This window comes from Chanodichthys erythropterus, chromosome 17 (genome assembly GCF_024489055.1).
Source record: "Chanodichthys erythropterus isolate Z2021 chromosome 17, ASM2448905v1, whole genome shotgun sequence".
NCBI classification, from domain to species: Eukaryota; Metazoa; Chordata; class Actinopteri; order Cypriniformes; family Xenocyprididae; genus Chanodichthys; species Chanodichthys erythropterus.
In genome coordinates, this window is record NC_090237.1 from 8,678,209 (window position 1) to 8,698,896 (window position 20,688).

General features: G+C 36.1%; 1 protein-coding gene across 1 annotated transcript in view; it reads right to left on the minus strand.

Moving 5' to 3' along the window:
- dpf1 (double PHD fingers 1) overlaps positions 1 to 20,688 on the minus strand; it is a 62,318-nt gene that overhangs the window by 32,579 nt on the left and 9,051 nt on the right. The window contains 5 exon segments of the mRNA XM_067365689.1: positions 1,756 to 1,845; positions 5,535 to 5,662; positions 6,274 to 6,381; positions 6,734 to 6,894; positions 12,550 to 12,579. Coding sequence (XP_067221790.1) covers positions 1,756 to 1,845; positions 5,535 to 5,662; positions 6,274 to 6,381; positions 6,734 to 6,894; positions 12,550 to 12,579 — 517 coding nt within the window.

Consider the following 20,688-nt stretch of genomic DNA (forward strand, 5'->3'; position numbering starts at 1 on the left):
AAATTAAAATTTGAAGATGGAGTTTTTCACCCTACTGCGATACTTCCGCCTACGTCACACGAGACCTTTCCAAAGTGATTATATAATGCATGGCGCATCACAGAGCTAGTGCAAGATGAGCATTTGTGGTTAAAAAGTAAATACATTTGAATTATTTTAGAAACTGACCAATCTTTTTGCTAGATAAGACTCTTATTCCTTGCCTTGGATCGTGTAGAGACCTTTGAAGCTGTTTTAAACAGCAATTTGGACCTTCAACACGTTGGTAGCCGTTGCAGTCCACTATATGGAGAAAAATCCTGGAATGTTTTCCTCAAAAACCATAATTTCTTTTCGATTGAAGGAAGAAAGACAAACATCTTGGATGACATGGGGGTGAGTAAATTATCAGAAAATTTTAATTCTGAAGTGAACTAACCCTTTAAGCTGCGATAAAAGAAATATTGTAGCATCAAAAAAATGACACATTTCAGCATTAAATTCAGAAATTTGTCCAACACCAATTTCTGGATAAAAAGTATTGATTTATCATGTAAGTTCATGTAAAATTAATCATATACCATATTTATATCCAAATGCCCAGTTTTTTTAAGTCTTATTTCACTTAAGAACCTTGTCCCTCAACAAAAACAGCTATTTGTACAGTTTTCCTTCTTCAGGCTATGGTTATTTCATGGTTGGACTATTGTAGCTTACATGCATTTCTGCACAGAACCACTTACAATTCAAGCCTTTCATGTATGTGGGGTTATAATTACAGCCGAACTAAGCCATGTTTTCAGTGTGCTATCAGACATCAGGTGTTGTCTTTAAAGTGGTATTAAAGGATGTTTTTTATGGATGTTGGGAAGGAGCTGCTTTGAATCCACACAAAGCCAGTGGAACGCAATGATGAAAGGTACGTAGGGATCAAACCTGGAGATGTGCTAAACAGCCATAATGGATCAATGGATGATGAGCTACAATGGCCTGCTTTGTTCAGAACACAGCCTTGAAGAAACAGGAATTCTAGATTAAACAAAGACCCTGCAGGGCTCACTGTAAACCTACAGGTCTGCGATATAGTACTATTAAACATTTAGTATTGCTGTTTGGATTTAAATAGGCACCTCTTGATGGAAATAAATGTTGTGATGTTATTTCCATCAAGAGATGCATCAATTTTTGGTCAAGATCATGTATTGACAATGCAAGAGGTGAGCACTCTGTAAAGTCTCCTCCAGCACAACCCAAAGACTTTCAATGAATTTAAGGTCTGGACTCAGAGGAGCCAATTCATGTGTGAAAATGATTCTTCATGCTCCCTCCCAAACATTCTTTCACAATTTGAGCCTGAAGAATCTTGACATTGTCATCCTGGAATTAACCATGATATGTCTGCATGGTTGTTTAAGAAATGAAAAGCTACACACTCCATCAATTAGGATTAAAAGAACTGTCGCCAAACATATACCATGCTAGAAACACAATAATCACTGCAATAATTATCCAATCATAGACTCTTAAGCATTTGCATATTTAAATCCAATTTAAAAAAAATTTGGCCGGGAAGTCTATATGGAAATATGACCCATATACATTTGGCTTGGAATAAATGAGTTGCAATGAGTTCTGAAGCAAAAGCAGTTGATTCTTAGAGCATTGTGAGTAATCAGCCTGCAAAACCTGATGATTCACTCTAGTATTAGTATGATTCATACTAATTAATTAGTGACTGCAGGTCCAAGCAGAACATTATAGCTGCACGTGTTTTACCCGTCCTTTGGTGCGATTCTTGCGTTTGGGAACATCCTCCTCCATCTCTTCCATGTCCAGCTCATGAGGAAAATCTCCCACCAGCAGCTTCTGTGACCACAAGGAAAGACCAGCACATACAAGTCAGCTGTACTGTATAAACAAACACTGGAATATCTAACAGGCTGGTGCAGGAAAGAATAAGACTGAATGAAAAAATATATATATTAAAAACATTTTATATTGGTTAACAGTAAACATGAGCTTGTAATGGCATTAAGCAGTTTGTGCAGTGGACACATGGGTTACAGTTGTTTGAATAAACACACAAAAATCTTAATTGTCTAGTTGAGAGTATTTTTAACATTTAGATTACCTTTGTTGTCTTTCTGTGAAAAAACGCAGACAAAAAAGGTCCATTGTCTATTGTCAATAGTGTAGAAACTTACAAAGCACAGCTCACACAGAAGTTGCTTTCAAACAAAGCAGCTTTGTGTTGGCCAACGTGAGAATGCATAACTCCTTTGAACCCATTGTGAAATCTTTCAACCTCATCCAAAATTCCCAATCGCTTTGTTTCCTATTGAGATGACTGGATTTTACTCAAGAAAATCTGGTGAACAATGTTAAATGTGACCGCACCCTAAAAAACACTAACAAATGTGATGAGCAAATCGCAAATTGAATATACATATTCTTTTTCATACTTTACATCATAATTTAAAATGACTGATTTTGATATTTAGAGATTTAATAAATTATGGTTTCCAGAATGGAAAAAAACAAACAAACAAACAAACAAACAAACAAACAAAAACATCTACTTATTTATATCAGTCAGACTAGGTGCATCCCTAATTTTCTTCATCTGTCTGTCAGGTAGAATTTGTAGGATAGTTCACCCAAAAATGAAAATAATCAAATAATTTACTCACCCTCAAGCCATCCTAAGTGTATATGACTTTCTTCTTTCGGCCAAACAAAATCTGAGTTATATTTAAAAATATCCTGGCTCTTCCAAGCTTTATAATGGGAGTGAATAGTACCTTGTTTTTTGAAGCTCAAAAAAGCACATCCATCCATCATAAAAGTAATCCATTCAGCTCTAGGGGGTTAATAAAGGCCTTCTGAAGTGAAGCAATGGGTTTATTCTTTATAAACTAATCACTGGCTTCTGGCAAAGGCCGTACGCAAATCAAGTTCCACTGGAAGAGTGACCTCTGATACGATGCTTGACTTATTGATGAACGCGGAAGCGCACTCGGGAACTTGACTCGCTTACGGCTTTCGCCCGGAAACCAGTTATTATAGTTTATAAAGTAATATAAATATTTTTCTTACAAAAATGCATCGCTTTGCTTCAGATGGCATTTATTAACCCCCTGGAGCCATATGATGATGGATGTACTTTTTTGAGCTTTAAAATCACGAATACTATTCACTTCCATGATAAAGCTGGGATATTTTTTAATATAACTCCGATTGTGTTACTGTGAAAGAATATATACTCCTAGGGTTGCTTGAGGGTGCGTAAATTATGGGATAATTTAAATTTTTTGGTGAATTAACCCTTCAAAAGTTAATAGTACAAATCTCTGGACATTTTTGCCTGAGAATTGTTGCTAATGTGGTGCACCTTAAAGGCTCTGAGGCACTCAAAGCAAAGTTTTTTTTTTTTTTTGTTCTTCATTTAGGAGTAAAAAGATGTTCGAAATACATTTTCAGAGGTATAGTGTTAGTAAACATCCTGATGCTGCCTACACTGCTGGAGCGGTGTTTGGATGAATATGTACTAAGTGCTTTCCTCTCAATTATAGTATAAACAACAAAAATTAGTGGTGAGAAAACTGCAGTTAAGAAAGCATTTGATCATAGTGACACAGATATGTTTGCACAAGCTCTGCAATTCGGCACTCTAATGAAGTCACATCACATTTATACTTTAAAGGTACAATTTGTGATATTTTTTTCCACTAGAGGTCGCTAGAAGCTTATTCAAAACAAAGGCGTAGTTTGATGACGCCAAGTTTTAGAGCGGAAACTTCTCAACGGACGGTGCAAAAGAATAGGGATTGGAGTCTGGAAGAACTCATGTTCGTGGATGCGATTATTAACGTTACTGTAGTATGAAGCAGAGCAGGACCGAGTGTTGCGGGAGCTGAACGAGGAGCTGGAGCGATTGATCAACACACGCCTCACGAGCAGCGGGACTTTTATTATGACACAGTCGCCGGCGCCGCTTCCGCTTTTCCGGTCATGAGTTTACGGGAGCTGCCCTTGTCGACAGAACCAGCGGCAGATGGTAAACAGTAATTATGTTCCATAAATAAGTAACACAATCCACCATAAAACGTGCAAGAAGTAAATAAGGAACTGCTTGAAGCAAGCTAGTGGTTTGCTGGACGCTAGACACTACTTCCGCATTTGTCCACGGCACTGTTGTCATGTGGTTTCTACGTCAGTAAAGGCAGTAACAAAGGGTAACTGACGTCATTGACAGGCGACTGCACTGCCCCGTGTCACTGTTTAGAATGGGAATTTTCTCATGATTTACAAGTAGTTGAAAACATTAGAGATATTGTTTGTAATCAGCTGGACAAAATATATAACACTACCCTAGTGGTTTTTGGATATTTTACTGCAAAAATTTTACATATTGTACCTTTAAAGTAAGCCACTTTACAGTATTAAACATGAAAAAAAAATGTCAGTGTCAATGTTGCTTTCAATTAGAAGCAGTTCTCCAGTGCATTCGTGTTTTTACTCACGTATGACATCAACGGACTCAACAGAAAAAATTAACCAGAGAAGATTTCCACATCAATGAAGGTGGAGTCTCAGAGCCACAACTATCTATTACATAACTACCATGGACCAATGGTAGTTCGAAGGTGTTTTCCTCTCGGAGTGAACTTTTGTGGAAAGTTTGCTTTGGCAATCTGTTTCGAACTTCAAACGAACTTCGCTTTGGCCTGATTTAATTTGAAATAACCAGTTCATTCTTTGATTTCACTTGAAGTATATCAGCCTTAACTGTGATAATTGCCTAGAAAGTGCACAACTGTAAATGTACTCATAATGTGTGGTTGTGGGAAGTGAAAAGAGGTAGCAGGGAGGCACAAAGCTTTTTAACTCCTGCAGGTGCCTGAGGCGACGCAGGCAGCAGGATCACAGGTCTGCTCCCAGGGTAAGGAGCGCTCTAAAGAGTGGCTCTTAATTGAAGTGCTAATTGGTTAACTGTCCACCCCTGGGATAGATGTCATGTTGAGCACAAAACAGTGAGGGTGGTGACACTAGTGACAGCTTAATCAACTGGCAGGCTGGTTCATTAGGATCTATAAGCATTCACACATCAGCACGGTCAAATTTAAGTACCCGTAAAGTCAGAGACATTGAAAATCCACACTCTGCAAAATCAATAACTTTGCCAAACGTACTGTCATACACAAACACAATAGCAAAAACACACTTGCAAGTATACACACTTTGTAGTTAACAAGGAAGTGGGGGTGTGTCAGCCCTGCAGGGATTTGTGTTACTGCCAAAAAGAGACACAAGTACTACAGAGAAATCAGAAGGGGAGAGAAAGAGTAAAAGAGAGGAAGGAAGGCAGACAGAAACACTGAATGGAGTGGAGGGAAGAGCGTTTTGTGTACCAAAAATGGCACACAGGGACGGTGTCTTAGTGTGTACTTCACGGCAATAGTGTGTAAAGGTACTCTTTATCTAGTTGACTGTTGAGTGTGTGGATACATAATCTTTCTAGGGGGAACATCCCCTATTCAAGGAATCTTTCTTACCTGGCATTCACTCATTGGTTCCTCCTCCTTTGTTTCAACTTTCTTATCCAGCAGTTCTCCACTGAGGAGTGATTCCAGCACGGGACCCTCAGGAACACCCCCTTCCTTCTTTAATGCTGCTTCATAGTCTGAACACACACCGCAAACAATTACACCAAGGCATTTCTTCTCAGCTCATAAACATATTCCATATTGTGCAAAGGTTTCCACGAAAATATTAAGCAGCTCAGCTGATTTGAACATTGATAAGTTTTTCTTGAGCATCAAATCAGCATATTAGAATGATTTCTGAAGGATCGTTTGATTTTGAAGACTGGAGTAATGATGCTGAAAATTCAGCTTTGCCATCACAGTGATAAATTACTTTTAAAATATATAAAATAGAAAACAACAGTTCATTTAAACTGATAATATTTCACAATACTACTGTTTTTAATGTATTTTTTGATTAAATAAATGCAGCCTTAGTGAGCATAAGAGACTACTTTCAAAATCATTAAAAAATCTTTTAAATCCCAAACTTGTGAAGATTGGTCATTTGTGTTTTTGTTTTTTTTTCTCTGTTTAAAAATAAAATCAGACTAAGTAGATACCTTAAGTTTCTGTTTTTCTTTCTCTGACTGAAAAAAAAAGTTTTTAGGTTGTTGAATCAGAAAATACAATTGTACAAAATACAAAAAGCCCCCCAAAAATGGATAAAAGCTTTATGTGTGTCCTTCTCATCAACACCAGCTCTCACCGATTTTAAACTCGATGGGTCCAAGACGTGGATCCTCTAAGATGTTTAACCGTCTCTTCTTTCTCCAGCAACGTGCTGGATAGGTATATAGCTGCCCTGGAGCCACACCTGTGTCAAACAGAACCAGAGCCGGATATGTAATATGACCTAAACATCCAAAACTGCAAAATCACCTACACTTCTAAAAATCAAGGTTTTTTATTGGCATTGACGGTTCCATGAAGAACCTTTAACATCCACTGAAACTTTCCATTGCAAAAAAGGTTCTTTATAGTGGAACAAAGGTTTTTTAAATTAATAAAATTTTCTTCACAGTAAGAAAAAATGGTTCTTTTAAGAACCCTTCACTTAAAGGTTCTTTGGTGAACCAAAAATGTTTTTTCTATGGCATCAATGGATCATGGAACCTTTATTTTTAAGAGTGTATGTAGTACAATATATGGTACATATAGACACACACCTGGCCCACGATGGGTCTTCTCCATCCATATGTAGCAGTTACTCTGTGCTACGCCTGTTTGGGAGTCGAGGAAGGGCAGGCGCATGGAGCGCTCTGCACAAAGTCGAGCATTATAACTGCGGCAGTGCTCAATGGCTTCGCGATAAAACTCCTCACCAAGGCTGGAAACAATTAAAAAGGGGGAATATGTTACAACAAACACTTGAATCTAAGAAGACATGATTTCACTGCTCAAACAACTAATTAAAAAAACAATATTTATTTTTTAAATGTCACATGAAATTGACTTTGAGATTTGTGATTTTGAGATTTGGTGGTTCATGTGTGTTAGCTTTGAAGCCATCTACTGTATATGATAGTGAACAAAGACAATTCTCATAAATGAGTATTTTTCTTCTGGGAAATTAAAGTAAAAAATATTGATGAGTCATGTTGCACTAAACAGATTTTTGTCCAAGTAACTTCAAGGGGTCTTTAAATTTTCACCCATCTATGCAGAGAACCCTTTGTAGTTGACATGCAGGAGGTAAATAAAATTCTTGGCTGGATTCTGATTGGAAAAAATAAATCTCATTTCCAGCTCTGTTAGAAACATATAACATGTGTTTTTGGTGCCGATAGCCTAGTGGTTAGCGTGCCGACATATGGCGCAAATGTGTTCACGGCGACCCGAGTTCGATTCCTGTCTCGAGGTCCTTTGCCGATCTGCACAAAGTCGAGCATTATAACTGTGGCAGTGCTCAATGGCCTAGTGATAAAACTCTTCACCAAGGCTGGAAATGGGGGAATATGTTGCAACAAACACTTGAATCTAAGAAGGCATGATTTCACTACTCAAACAACTAATAAAAAAAACTATATTTATTATTTAAATGTCACATGTGTGTTAACTGCTCAAACAACCAATATATATATATATTTTTTAAGTATTTATTATTTAAAGGCCCCGTGAAATCAAAATTTGAGATTTTGTGGCTTATGTGTGTTAGCTTTGAAGCCATCTACTATATATGCTAGTGAACACTTAAACTTTGAGAAAATTCATATTTAAGCACATACTCATTCAAAATGTACAGTCTTTCTCTTCTGGGAAATTAGAGTATTGATGAGTCATGTTGCACTAAACAGATTTTTGTCCAAGTAACTTCAAGGGGTCTTTAAATTTTCATCCATGTATGCAGAGAACCCTTTGTAGTTGACATGCAGGAGGTAAATAAAATTCTTGGCTGGATTCTGATTGGAAAAAATAAATCTCATTTCCAGCTCTGTGTTGTCGGTGCCGATAGCTTAGTGGTTAGGGTGCCGACATATGGTGCAAATGCGTTCACGGCGACCCGAGTTCAATTCTCGTCTTGAGGTCCTTTGCCGATCCCACTTTCCTGTCTTCTCTGAATAAAGGCACAAAAAGCCCATAAATATAACTTTAAAAAAACATATCACATGTGCATTGTACTGTACAGAATCTCACTCGTGGATAAAAGGTTCAGGTATTAGTAACTGCTGTTTAAAAACACTGCACCATGGTGAACATTAATGGCTCATGTGGAAGAAAGAAAAAAAGAGCACAGTCAACAGTTCTGTCCTCAAGAGTATGTTTGCATGTTTGAAACTGCTCAGGACAAAAGTACCAAACAGTGATTTTATTGCTGAGGCTGCAGTGAGAAACCTGCTTAGCAAACTGCTGTATTTGTAAAACAATTTTAAGATCAGGGAAACACTTTATAATAACTCATGAATAAGTCAGTAGCAACTGTTATATATTGTTTTACAGATCAGTGGTTGATTTACATTCATATTTGAATATGAAAACTTATGACTCAAAGTTTAATGAGATTTTTATTTTTTTTATTTTAGCGTGGGTGGATGGGAGGCTCCCTTGTGAAAAAGTAATGCATTTGGTTGTCCTGAATGCGCACTTGTAATGTATTCCAAATCTTAAAAAAGCTTTAAAAAAAACTGTACTTGTTAATAATACAATATAATGAAATAAAAGGCCATCCGAGTGTACTTAAAGAGAGTACACTTACATGACTATGTTTCTTAACATATTTAAAAGGGAAAGTTCACTCAAAAATGAAAATTATTGATTTACTCACCCTCAAGCCATCTTAGGTGTTTATGACTATCTTCTTTCAGACAAACACAATCAGAGATATATTTACAAATATCCAAGCTTTATAATGATAGTGAACGGGGGGTAGGGGTGTCTTGAAACCCCAAAAAATGCATCCATCCATCATAAAAGTAATCCATACGACTCCAGGGGGTTAATAAAGGCCTTCTGAAGTGAAGCGATGGGTTTTTATAAGAAAAATATTCTAAAATAACTAGCTTCCACCAGACGACCATACGCATAATACACAAGTTGACTTCCGCCAAATCTGGCACAATGTATGACGCTGCAGGTTGTAGGTAGTAGGACTATCGTAAGCTTGGACGCCTCTCGTGGTTAAAACAAATAGGGCTGGGCAACAAACTCAAGCTCCTCTTCTCTTATATCGAAATCCTCTGACATTTCTCTTTAAAATTTCTTGTTTTAGACTTCTAATTCACAACCGGTGTTTTGTTTTGTTGTGTCCTCTGCACTTCCGCATTCGTGATTGCATCACGCATCGAGTCAGAGTTCACTCTTTCACCATAAATCGATGCGTACGGCCGTCTGCATTTGGCATCAAAACATGCCCCCCATTCACTATCATTATAAAGCTTGGTAGAGTCAGGATATTTTTAAATATATATCTCAGACTGTGTTCATCTGAAAGAAGGTAGTCATATACACCTAGGATGGCTTGAGGGTGAGTAAATCATGGGATAATTTTCATTTTTGAATGAACTAACCCTTTAAGTATTACTTGTACAGTAATAACGTACATTTAATTTTTAATAGAAATGACATTGAATTTTGAAGTACATTCAGCAGTATGCTTTAACCATAATTCAAGGACAATTAGAAGTAATTATGAAACTTGCACAGAATCAAATAATAATGTTTGGCATATATCAATCAAATATTATAAATCAAAGTGCCATTGAATTTAGTCAAGATATTCTTTTGATTCTGCTTTAGTCTATTCAGCATTGAAGGTTATTCTGCATTTTCTCTCCCATTGTTATCACAAGGAAAGATCAAAAGTGCAGAAATAATTGAGGGATGCTTAAAAAGTCCTGACAATAGTCTTCTTAACCCTGCTCTTCCACGGTTGCCTTTTCTTCTTTCTTTCTTTTTGCGAACTGGCTGAATAAATGACAGTTAACTCCCTGCTATGTTATACGCTATTGTAAAAATTAGCCCTATGGAAGTACTGGTGAGGACTGGAGTTTTGGGACACAGTCTGACTGGTTTCTGCTGATGCGTCAACGTTTGTTTCATTGTAATCAAAAGCGCTGGTCTGCAAACAGGAGTGAGAAATGAAGGAAAATTGCATCATGCAACAATGACTGCATCCCTGAAACAAGCCTGATAACAAATTGACAGAGGCTTGAGGTGATGTTGATGATGTAAGTATAAAACAATTGTGATTGGTGAACTCATCCATTTCTCCTTGCAGGGGAATGATGAAAAGCCCTGTGGCTCAAGACTAACAACTCAGTCAGGCTGAAATAAATAACCCACATTTCTCGAAACAAAATGGCGGCCAGAGCAAAACAACACATTTTCTACCTAATTTAGTCCATGTTTGATTTGGGGGCCACATCTTGGTCATTCAGTGTGTGGGCTGAAATCAATCCTCAACATGTGGGTTGCTTGAAAAGTCACTAAATGTGCAGGGGCAGTAAATTACAGTGCATCGAATGTCATGTGCTCAGGTCCACCTGAGAGGAAATATTAAGTCCTGTGGTGAAGTGCTGCGGTTCTCCATTTAAACACCTCTACACTCAGCAGATACTCATTCTGTGGTCAATCTCACACAATGGACCGACAATATCTAAAGGTCAGAGAGCGAGTAAAAAACAAAGTTGGAGTCTCTGTTATGTGTGAGAAATTGTTTTTCAGGGTAAGATCTTGTTAAATGAGCTTTCAAGACAAGGGCAATTTCTGAAAGGCTTTCTGATTGGAGTTTGAATGTTTTAAACAGAATACTCCATAATTGGCCTCTCCAACAATAAGAGTTGGATGCAAAACAGCAGTTCCCTCAAGAACTTCCTGAATTGGTGAGATAAGGTGGCTTCTCTTTATGTTTGTTTTCATATCCCACGAGCACAATGAAAAAGCAATCAATTAGATCTGAAATATACAGAGCCTTGCACATGACATGCAGAAGAAAAAAATAGATATTGTGGCTGTTCCCAATGCTTATTAACATTGTACTAATTTGTTCCTTCATTTCAGTTAAATCATGGCCATGTTGTACTAATTCGTTACCTACACTTTCAAAAATGCTGGGTTGTTTCAACACAAAATTGGCTGAAATATGGACAAACCCAACCGTTGGGTTAAAGGTGCCCTAGAACCAGTTTTTACAAGATGTAATATAAGTCTAAGGTGTCCCCTGAATGTGTCTGTGAAGTTTCAGGTCAAAATACCCCCTACATTTTTTTTTAAATAAATTAATAAAAAAAACTGCCTATTTTGGGGCATCATTAACTATGCACTGATTCAGGCTGCAGCCCCTTTAAATCGCGCACTCCCTGAACCTCAGAAATGATGGTAACTTTAACCACATTTAACAGTACATTAGCAACATGCTAACAAAACATTTAGAAAGACAATTCACAAATATCACTAAAAATATCATGATATCATGGATCATGTCAGTTATTATTGCTCCATCTGCCATTTTTCACTATTGTTTTTGCTTGCTTACCTAGTCTGATGATTCAGCTGTGCACATCCAGACGTTAATACTGGCTGCCCTTGTCTAATGGCTTGATCATGAGCTGGCATATGCAAATTTTGGGAGCGCACTCCCTGACTGTTATGTAACAGTCGGTGTTATGTTGAGATTCGCCTGTTCTTCGGAGGTCTTTTAAACAAATGAGATTTACATAAGAAGGAGGAAGCAATGGAGTTTGAAACTCAATGTATGTCTTTTCCATGTACTGAACTCTTGTTATTCAACTATGCCAAGGTAAATTCAGTTTTTGATTCTAGGGCACCTTTAAAATTTCAATGGTTGGCATTTTTGACCCAAATTTGAGTTGAAACAACCCAGCATCTTTTAGAGTGTAATTTTAATTTAGTTAAATAGTAGTCATGATGAGTGATAGTTGGCCATGATTAAACTAAAACAATGAAATTAATTGGTAAAACATGGCATGATTTATCTAAAATGAGGAAACAAATGAATAAATTTTGGGATGGAATTCTTACTTATAAAATAATATTTAATTTTTTTGAAGAAATATATGATGTGAATGCAAATTTGTGCTCCATTCTCCTCTTTGCCACAAGGGATGCCACAGCATGCATTAGCATGAAATGTCTTCTTCTATAGTTATTTTCTCTTTCAGGTAAACAACTTTCATTGTGGAGCAACTGTTTGAAGAAAATCTTGTTGAGCAAGTCACAGTTACTTAAACTGATTTGAGGAACCTATAAACATGTTGACTCTTAATGAGCCCACTTCTGCTGGTGGTTTAAAGTGTGGCCACATTAGTGGAGTTTCTGCAAAATCTAATGGGGGAAAAAAATCTATTGTCCATTGTCAATTTTTCACTCTTATTTTAAATTCCAGATTGTGTGGATTGCTATTGAAAAGACTTGATTTTGCCCAAAAAAAAATGCACCATAGTGAATGGGAACACTCTGTGTTCTGGGTATGACTATGCACCAATGAGGAGAAGGAAGATCAATGTATTGGATTTAAAAAGCATACCTGTTCTTTATGACGGTTCCACTTGATTGCCTAAGAAGTGGGGAAAAAAGAGACAGAAACAGACATGAGAAGATGCAGAAAATATCTGTTTCCAGACTGTAGAGGTTATGGACAATGAACTACATACAAAGCCTCTTAACCATGGTCAACCTATATAGGTTTTTCCGATGCCAGTATTTAAAGAACAGGATGACCTATGACCAATAAAATGGTGATGTAATACAATTTAAAGGGATAGTTCACCCAAAAAAGAAACTTTACAAGTCGTTCAAAACCTGTATGACTTTCTTTCGTCTGTGGAACACAAAATTAAATATTCTGAAGAATGTTTCTATTGTTTGTGCCAAAACAACACTGGATCCCATTTACTTTCATTGTGTGGAGAAAAAGAACTGAGAAAAAAAAAGGGAAAAAAAAGCCATACAGGTTTGGAAAACCATGAGTAAATTACAGTATTTTCATTTTTGGATGAATTATCCCAAAGGAGAGACACAAAATTAAATTGACACAACAATTTTACTACAAAAGTTTGAAAGCAGACTATTTATTATCCACTGACAATGCTTTTGGAAGAATTTTTGATTGTATGTACCAACCGATTAACTGGTCTGATTATATCTGGCTCTGAAACTAGGATTGGATACCTTGCCTGTTTTTTCTGACTTGCCACAAGAGCAGCATGAGGCAGCAGCATGCTGCAGTTTTACAGCTGACAGGATAGGCAGTTACAGGAATAGCAAACAGAAAACATTTATTATTGCCTCTTTAATTACATTACTGAGAGACATTGTATTCACGCTGTATGAGAGCTCTAAAAACATTATGTATCTTGGAGGAAAGCTGACAGAATGGAGAAATGGGTGAGGTTAGCTAATATAAGAAAAATCAATAAGAGGAAGCAAAAGCCTGAAGCAAACCAAACAGAGTTTGGCTTTTGTGCTGGCAGAGCCGGCCAGGAATGGCATCCACGGGGAAAAGTGTGTATGCCAGTGTGCCATGAGGAAGAGCTCTCACTTCTTTGTGAGTAAAACTATGCTTAGAGGGAGTGAAAGGTCAGTGTGTGTGTGTGTCTATGTACGTGAGTGTGTGTGTGAATTTGATTTTAGCCTTCAGATAGTTGATGCTGTGTGTTATGATTTCACTTTGATGTAACTGACCAATGAGAAACACAGCAGGAGAAAAATACACATTAGTTTTTGTTTGGTGCCCATGTCTGATTTATACAATATATTTTATATTAGTTTATATATTAGTTCACAATATAATTAAAAAGTAATATAATATACAGTAATAAATAATATACCAATATGTTATATATCCCATGGTAGTATATTACATTTTTGAATAACTTGTATATAACTATATCTAAATATGTCTACTTATGAATTTTTTTAAGGACTAGCGAATGAATGGACTTGGAATGTCACTTACAAAACAATTAATAAATAAATGCACAAATTGCTAAATATATTTCAAAAACAAAATTGTAAATACATTTTAAATAATTAATATAAACATATTTAAACTGTTTATTTAATCAGTGTTTAAAAATGTAGCAAATATAACAGTAAATATTACAAATGCTAACCATAAAATGTTAAATAATTTTTAAATGAAACATTTTAATAGCATTTTTATAAAGTATTTATTTACAAATTGCTTTTCTTTTCCTTGCTAATATTTTATAATATAATATATTATATTATAATGCTAATATATTATATTATAATTTTTATAGTTCAATACAAATTGCTTTGTCAACGGACAGTTGACATTTGACATTTAAATAAACAGTTAAACATGTTTATTTATTTTACAATTTGAAAAGCGATTTAAAAATGTATTATTTTACATGAATTAAATAGTTTTTTGGATTATAAGTATAAAAACTATAAAATATATTATAGAAAATATAATAACTAAATATACAAATTAAATACTAATATAATATAATATAATATAATATAATATAATATAATATAATATAATATAATATAATATAATATAATATATATGAGTTGATAATTGTTTCCTTCTATTTTTAAGTGGCAGTCCTTGTCCCCTATGGCGAATGTTGTTTTGTCATCAGTGTGTTGGCAAATCACGACCCATGCAGACAGAATGCAAACATTTTTTTCCCAATAATTTAAAGTAAAAATTAGTTACTGTGATGTAGACTTGGGCACAGACTTGAAAGCCTTATAGAAGGAAATGGGTAGTGAAAAAGACACAAATGCAAAGCAACTCACCCCTGAGGTTCAACCCAATGCTCCCTCCCCCCTCTGCCTCTTTCTAGTCTGAGCACAGAGCCGTCAAGCCCCCCTTCTCCATTCCATCACCTCACTCCTGTGTGTGCTGCTAGTGGAACAAGTCTGGCTTTCAGTAATAAGTTGACAGCTGTAGAAAATGGCCGCTCTCAGTTTGTTTGTGTAAAAAAAAAAAAAAAAAGCAATCTCATTATATTATACTGTGGCAGTGGCCTTGAAAGCTGTGAAACGTGTCTTGCTGGAAGATGAACGAAAGCCGGCCATATGGAATACAGTCTAAAAGTAGGACAAACTCTGTGAATTCCAGTTTGCTTGATCAACACTGTTTCCTGCAGTTCTCTCTGTAATTTAACCACAGTTCCTCATACCATAGGTTACCAATGTTCGATTGGTAATGAGCACCTATGGATTTCTTTAACTCTTCCCCCACCATTGACGGAAATTTCCGGCAATCCATATTTTCACTGTTACATGGTAGGGGGCACTGTTACATATCTTCTGAAAGAGTACAGAATCTCCGGATCAAAACACAGGTGAAGAAGAAGCAGAAACAATCGTCAGAAGCATTGCTACATGCACAATAACGCGATCATCAAACATTAAACAGCATGTAACAGCATTTGTACCTAACGTTAACAAATGAAATGTCGAACCAGGAAGAGGTATAGGATTGTGAAGCTTTGGGGGTGTTGATGGGCTCAATCTACTCCATCTATGTTTTTAATCATCGTTCTGAATCCGATTCAGATGTAGTTTGGAAAAAACACAATTCTCTCAGCTTTTTGTTCAAAATGTTGCTCTTTAAAAAGGGGTCCTTGATTATGATTTCACTTTTTTCACTTTAGTTAGTGTGTAATGTCACTTTTTAAGCATTAAAAAAAAAACATCTGCAAAGTTACGACGCTCAAAGTTCAATGCAAAGGGAGATATTTTCTTTTACAGAAGTCGCTTTTTAAGGACTACAACAAACAGCTGGTAGGGACTACAAACAGCTTCTTCCCAGGATAGTAAACATCACAAAATGTACATATACCTTGCCCCCAGAGGCCATGTTGGGCTGCTTTAGAGAAGAGGAAGAGTTGTTGTAGTAGAGTGTTGTTGACATGCCGTCATTTTACTTCGGACTGCTTCACAAACGAGGGTCAATTCAATGCTGAATTTGCACAAAAGATTAACATGACGCCACATGCTAGTCGATGAGTTGAATCAACTCCATAGCAACTACATAAATTTATCCACGAGCCATTCAGAAACGTCCAGTTGCATTCTAAATGTTGTAACTTCCTGAGTCTCTCCATCAGTGTCCAACTCCTGTTTGAACAATGTAAGGCTGAACACCGTTACTGACAATCCTCATTTTGGCTGCGTGAGATTCTCCAGCTTTGTTGTTGTTGAGCAACTGAAGCGCGAGCTGTTAAAGCTCCGCCCTCTTCTGGAAAGGGGGCCGGGAGCAGCCGCTCATTTGCATTTAAAGGGACACACACAAAAACAGCGTGTTTTTGGCATAATTAGGCATACATTTTGGCAAATTTGACAAGCTATAATAAATTATCTGTGGGGTATTTTGAGCTGAAACTTTACAGGAAAATTCTGGGGACACGAGAGACTTATATTACATCTTGTAAAAGGAGCATTATAGGTCCCCTTTAAATTAAATTAATTTACCCACATTCAAGTGTTGATAAAAAAGAAAGGCATAAAGCTTTAAGCTAGAATAAAATGCTTTTTTTTTTTTTGTTTGTTTGTTTGTGTAAAAGCAGAGTCTCTGTTCTTTCTTTTGATATATTGCATGTTCAGATATTCATACAACAAAATATTATGGGGGCATGGGGGCTGGCACTGATTGGCAACTTTAAAAAAATAAAAACAACACCGGCGGGGAAACAGTTAATAGAAGCAAGTGACTGCGTTATTGTGAAGAAGAATTTGGACAAAAACTTTCAGGCCAGGCTTCAATTTGTCAGCATTAGTGACAAATGAAGCACAGATCTAATCAGATACATCTGAGGCAGTTACTCTTGAATTTTCATTACATTGGAGTTTGGTGCACAGTGTTGCTATATTGGCAGCATATATCAAAGCAAAGGCTAATGAAAGAAAGCCTCCAAATTATAATCTACTCTCTTAAAGCTATTTTTGGTAGCTGCTGCCCACTTAAAGAGTCCTTTCTTTGCAGCTAAAGCCTTTAAAGAGAATTGTCAACATGTCAAATATTGCACTAAAATGTGTTCAGCATTGATAACGCATGCTTGATACGTTATGAATGCATGCATGTAATAACCACTTACAATTTACACAAAGAAAGCCAGGCTGACACACACACACTTGCTAAACAAAGAAAAACAAGAACCTCAAGAGCATGGTGCCTTTTCCCCAAACCAAAAGAGAAAGAAAAAAGAAATGATTGGAGAGGAGTGCATAGCTTCGAGCATCCACACTGTCACTCCTGTGCAAAGCTCAACTATGACCCTCAAAAATAGAACAACCTCCAAAATTAGCTCTTCTTCTGTAGCCTATTTAATTTAAAGCAGTGAGGAGGCAGAGGGAGATGTTGTCCAAATTTGTCTTGAAACGTACTGGTGTATTCCTCATTATACTCAGTACACTACCAGAAAACTCCCTACAGTGCCAATTAGTCTCAATTAACAGTTGTCCTTTTGAAAAGTAACAGAGAGCTCCCTCTAGAGGCTGCACTGTGTCAGTAAACTCCTGTTGAACCACAGTACAGAGACTCCCAAGTGATTGAATGCAAACACACACATGCTCATAAAAATCGACCACAATATAATAATTTTAATTTAGTAATTTAGCAACCAGCAACTGTCAGTATAGTAAAGATATCCTTTAGCCTATGCGATATTCATTTATAAATTAAAAAATATTGGGTAATAATATTTTATATGCTCCAGAGTCATCTTTTTCATTACTTACAATATCAATAATATGTTTTTTAATATTTTCAAAAATGTAGCAGCACCTACATGAATAGGATACAATATAGTGTCTTAAACTCTTGAAGCATTTTACATTTTATTTATTTTTATTTCTTTAACAATTAGTCAGTGAAAGGAGGTGCTGAACCTTGAGAAAATGTTCATCGTGACATCTTCTCACAATGAACATTAAATAATGTAGGCCTAGTTATTACCAATAAACTTACATTTCCCATCAATTAAAGAGAAAAAAATGCTTTGATAATTTTGGTAACATTTTGGTATTTTTGTTACACGTTACATGTAGTTATTGTAGTAATAACTATAAATTATGCATTATTACGAGACACTAACCCTAAACCAAAAACTAATCCTAACCCTACAGTAAGTACTTGTGGTTATATTACTCAGTACTTAAATATATAATTGCAGTGTAACAAAGAAACCTTAAAATAAAGGGTTACACTTTATTTTAATGTGTCCGTATATAGGGTTAGGTTTAGGATGAGGGTTTGGTTTAGGGTTAATTGCATGTAATTATGCATAATTTATAGTTATTACTATAGGAACTACATGTAACGTGTAGCAATGACACAAAGTGCTACCAAATAAATTGTAACCATAATTTTTTCTTCAAATAACATAACAGGGTTGAGCTTTTCGAATGTCATATCTACAATTTGTGTAAATGTAATGAGGTTACTGTAGAAGGGCTCTAAATAATTTTAAAGAGTGTAATATCATTTTCGTAACAAGAAAAATGTCAGTTCAGTCACAATTGTAACATTTTTATTTAATGTTTATTTGTTAGATTTAGTTAAGATGGTGAAGCCATGAAAAGAAAGAGAATCAAATGAAGAGAAATGTGATGTGCTTGAAACTAGTTGTTTCATGATAGGTGTTTTTAACTTATCTAACATATCTAATAGCTCTCAGAAGATAAATAAATGAAAAATGCATGATTTGGCTCTTCGATGCTTTTTAAAATGTTATACAGTGTGCATTATTCATGGAATGTGCCAGATAATCTTTACATAAGCCTAAACTCTACTTACCAAAAAATGCTACGGCAGTACCACTATATCAGATGGTAATACCATGGACTGAATGATTCATACCAGCAGTCCGAGATACTTCAAAGAATACTATGGTACTTCATTGTAAGTGGATCTTAGCATCACATGTGGGTGTTAAAGGACTTGTAGCCAAGCTGAATTGCTGTGGCTGGTGCCACTGATGGTGGAGGCTGACTAATATGTTGATGTGGTTCACAGTTTTCATGAGCTTAGGACTGTTAAGAGAGGATATTGGCACACCCATCCCCCATCAGTACTGTAGATTACACTTTGCAATAGCAACCTCCTCGAGCACCTCTCCCTTTTCGTCATCCGCCCCACTACCCCTCCCTCCTCTTTTTCACTACACTACCCAGTCAAATGATTTATCTCATTTCTTTCTTCATCTGCCTCTCGCTCTACAGATGTGCTGCTGCATTTCCTCCAGCCTGCTGAAGACTAGCTTATTGAGGACTGGAAGAACTGCAGCACATTTAAAAGATGCAGAGTCAAAACTCAGGCCAAATGTTATATAAACATTTATGTATCTTATTGACTTAAAAGAAAATGCATGTTGATTATGTCGGACAGTGGACAGCCAGAATACTAAGTCTAAACACTGAAGTAAAGAACAGTATGAAACAATACAAAATAAGCAGTGATATCAATATAAACTGAAGTTGCTGTGTCTGCTGTATGAACTGAGATTTGGAGCCTGTTCTGTCACTAGCAAGTAGCCATTTTTTTTGTCGAGAAAAAGGGTTGTAATGCAAATGAATGCTTTCTTGTCCATATTTTGATCCCTTTAAAGTCGACATGAAATGAAAATTCACCAGAAATTCATCTAATTTGCTAGATCTTATTTTGAACGATTCATGTAGGCCTTCTTTTTTTTTTTTTTTTTTTTTTTTACCTCATAATTTTGAATCAAAATGTCATTACTTGATCTTCTGGACAAAAACTGTCACACGTCTCTCTGGTGACGTATGCCAGATAATTTCATCCTCCAATAATTTTGTCCACTTAATCCCTGCCACTTCACAATCAACTACAATCAGCTGGCATTCATTTTGGAGTAGGAATGCACTCATCTCGAAAATCCAGTCAACAACTGATACATAGAACAAAGTCCCCACCCTACATTTTTTTCTTTTTCGATAATCCGTTAGAAAGTGGACCACTCAATATGGTGGAATAAGTCCCACTTTTAAATAAAAGAGCCAATTGCCGATTGGTAAAGTCATCGCGTGAAAAAAAGCTTTATTTGACCATAAGAAACCACATTTATGAAACAGTTGTTGTCAGATTTCACTGGTGATTTCAAATATGAAATTTAATCATACGCTTGGTGACACAGCTTTGAAAAATTTGATGTTTCCCCACTTAAAGGGATAGGAGTTGTACTTGCATGACTGAAATAGCTGTTTCAAAGATGGCCGCCAACTAAAATGACTTGCTTGAAAGGGACTTTGGTTATACTCGGATACATCTGTACATCACAATACAGAAGAAAACATCTGTCTCTACTTCAGTTTCATAGCGACTTTAATCCGCCGTTTCTCTTTAGTGTTCAAGGATGTGTTAAATCTATTTGGACTTCATATACAGTAGGCAAAGACTTTAAATGAGAGTATATCATTAAAATATTATTTAAAAATATTTAAAAAAAAACATTTCAAGTATATTATTTCGTCATATGATGAAGAAATAATAATAAAGGAGAATGACATTTATTATAAAACAGGTTGCATATGACAAATAGAGCGCTTGCACGCAGAACAGCACAGTTGCTTTCCTCGCATTAAAATGTCACCAAATGCTTTAAAATGTTGGTATTTAGGTAAGTTCATAAAAGATTCCAGTTCATATGAATTTGTCTATGAA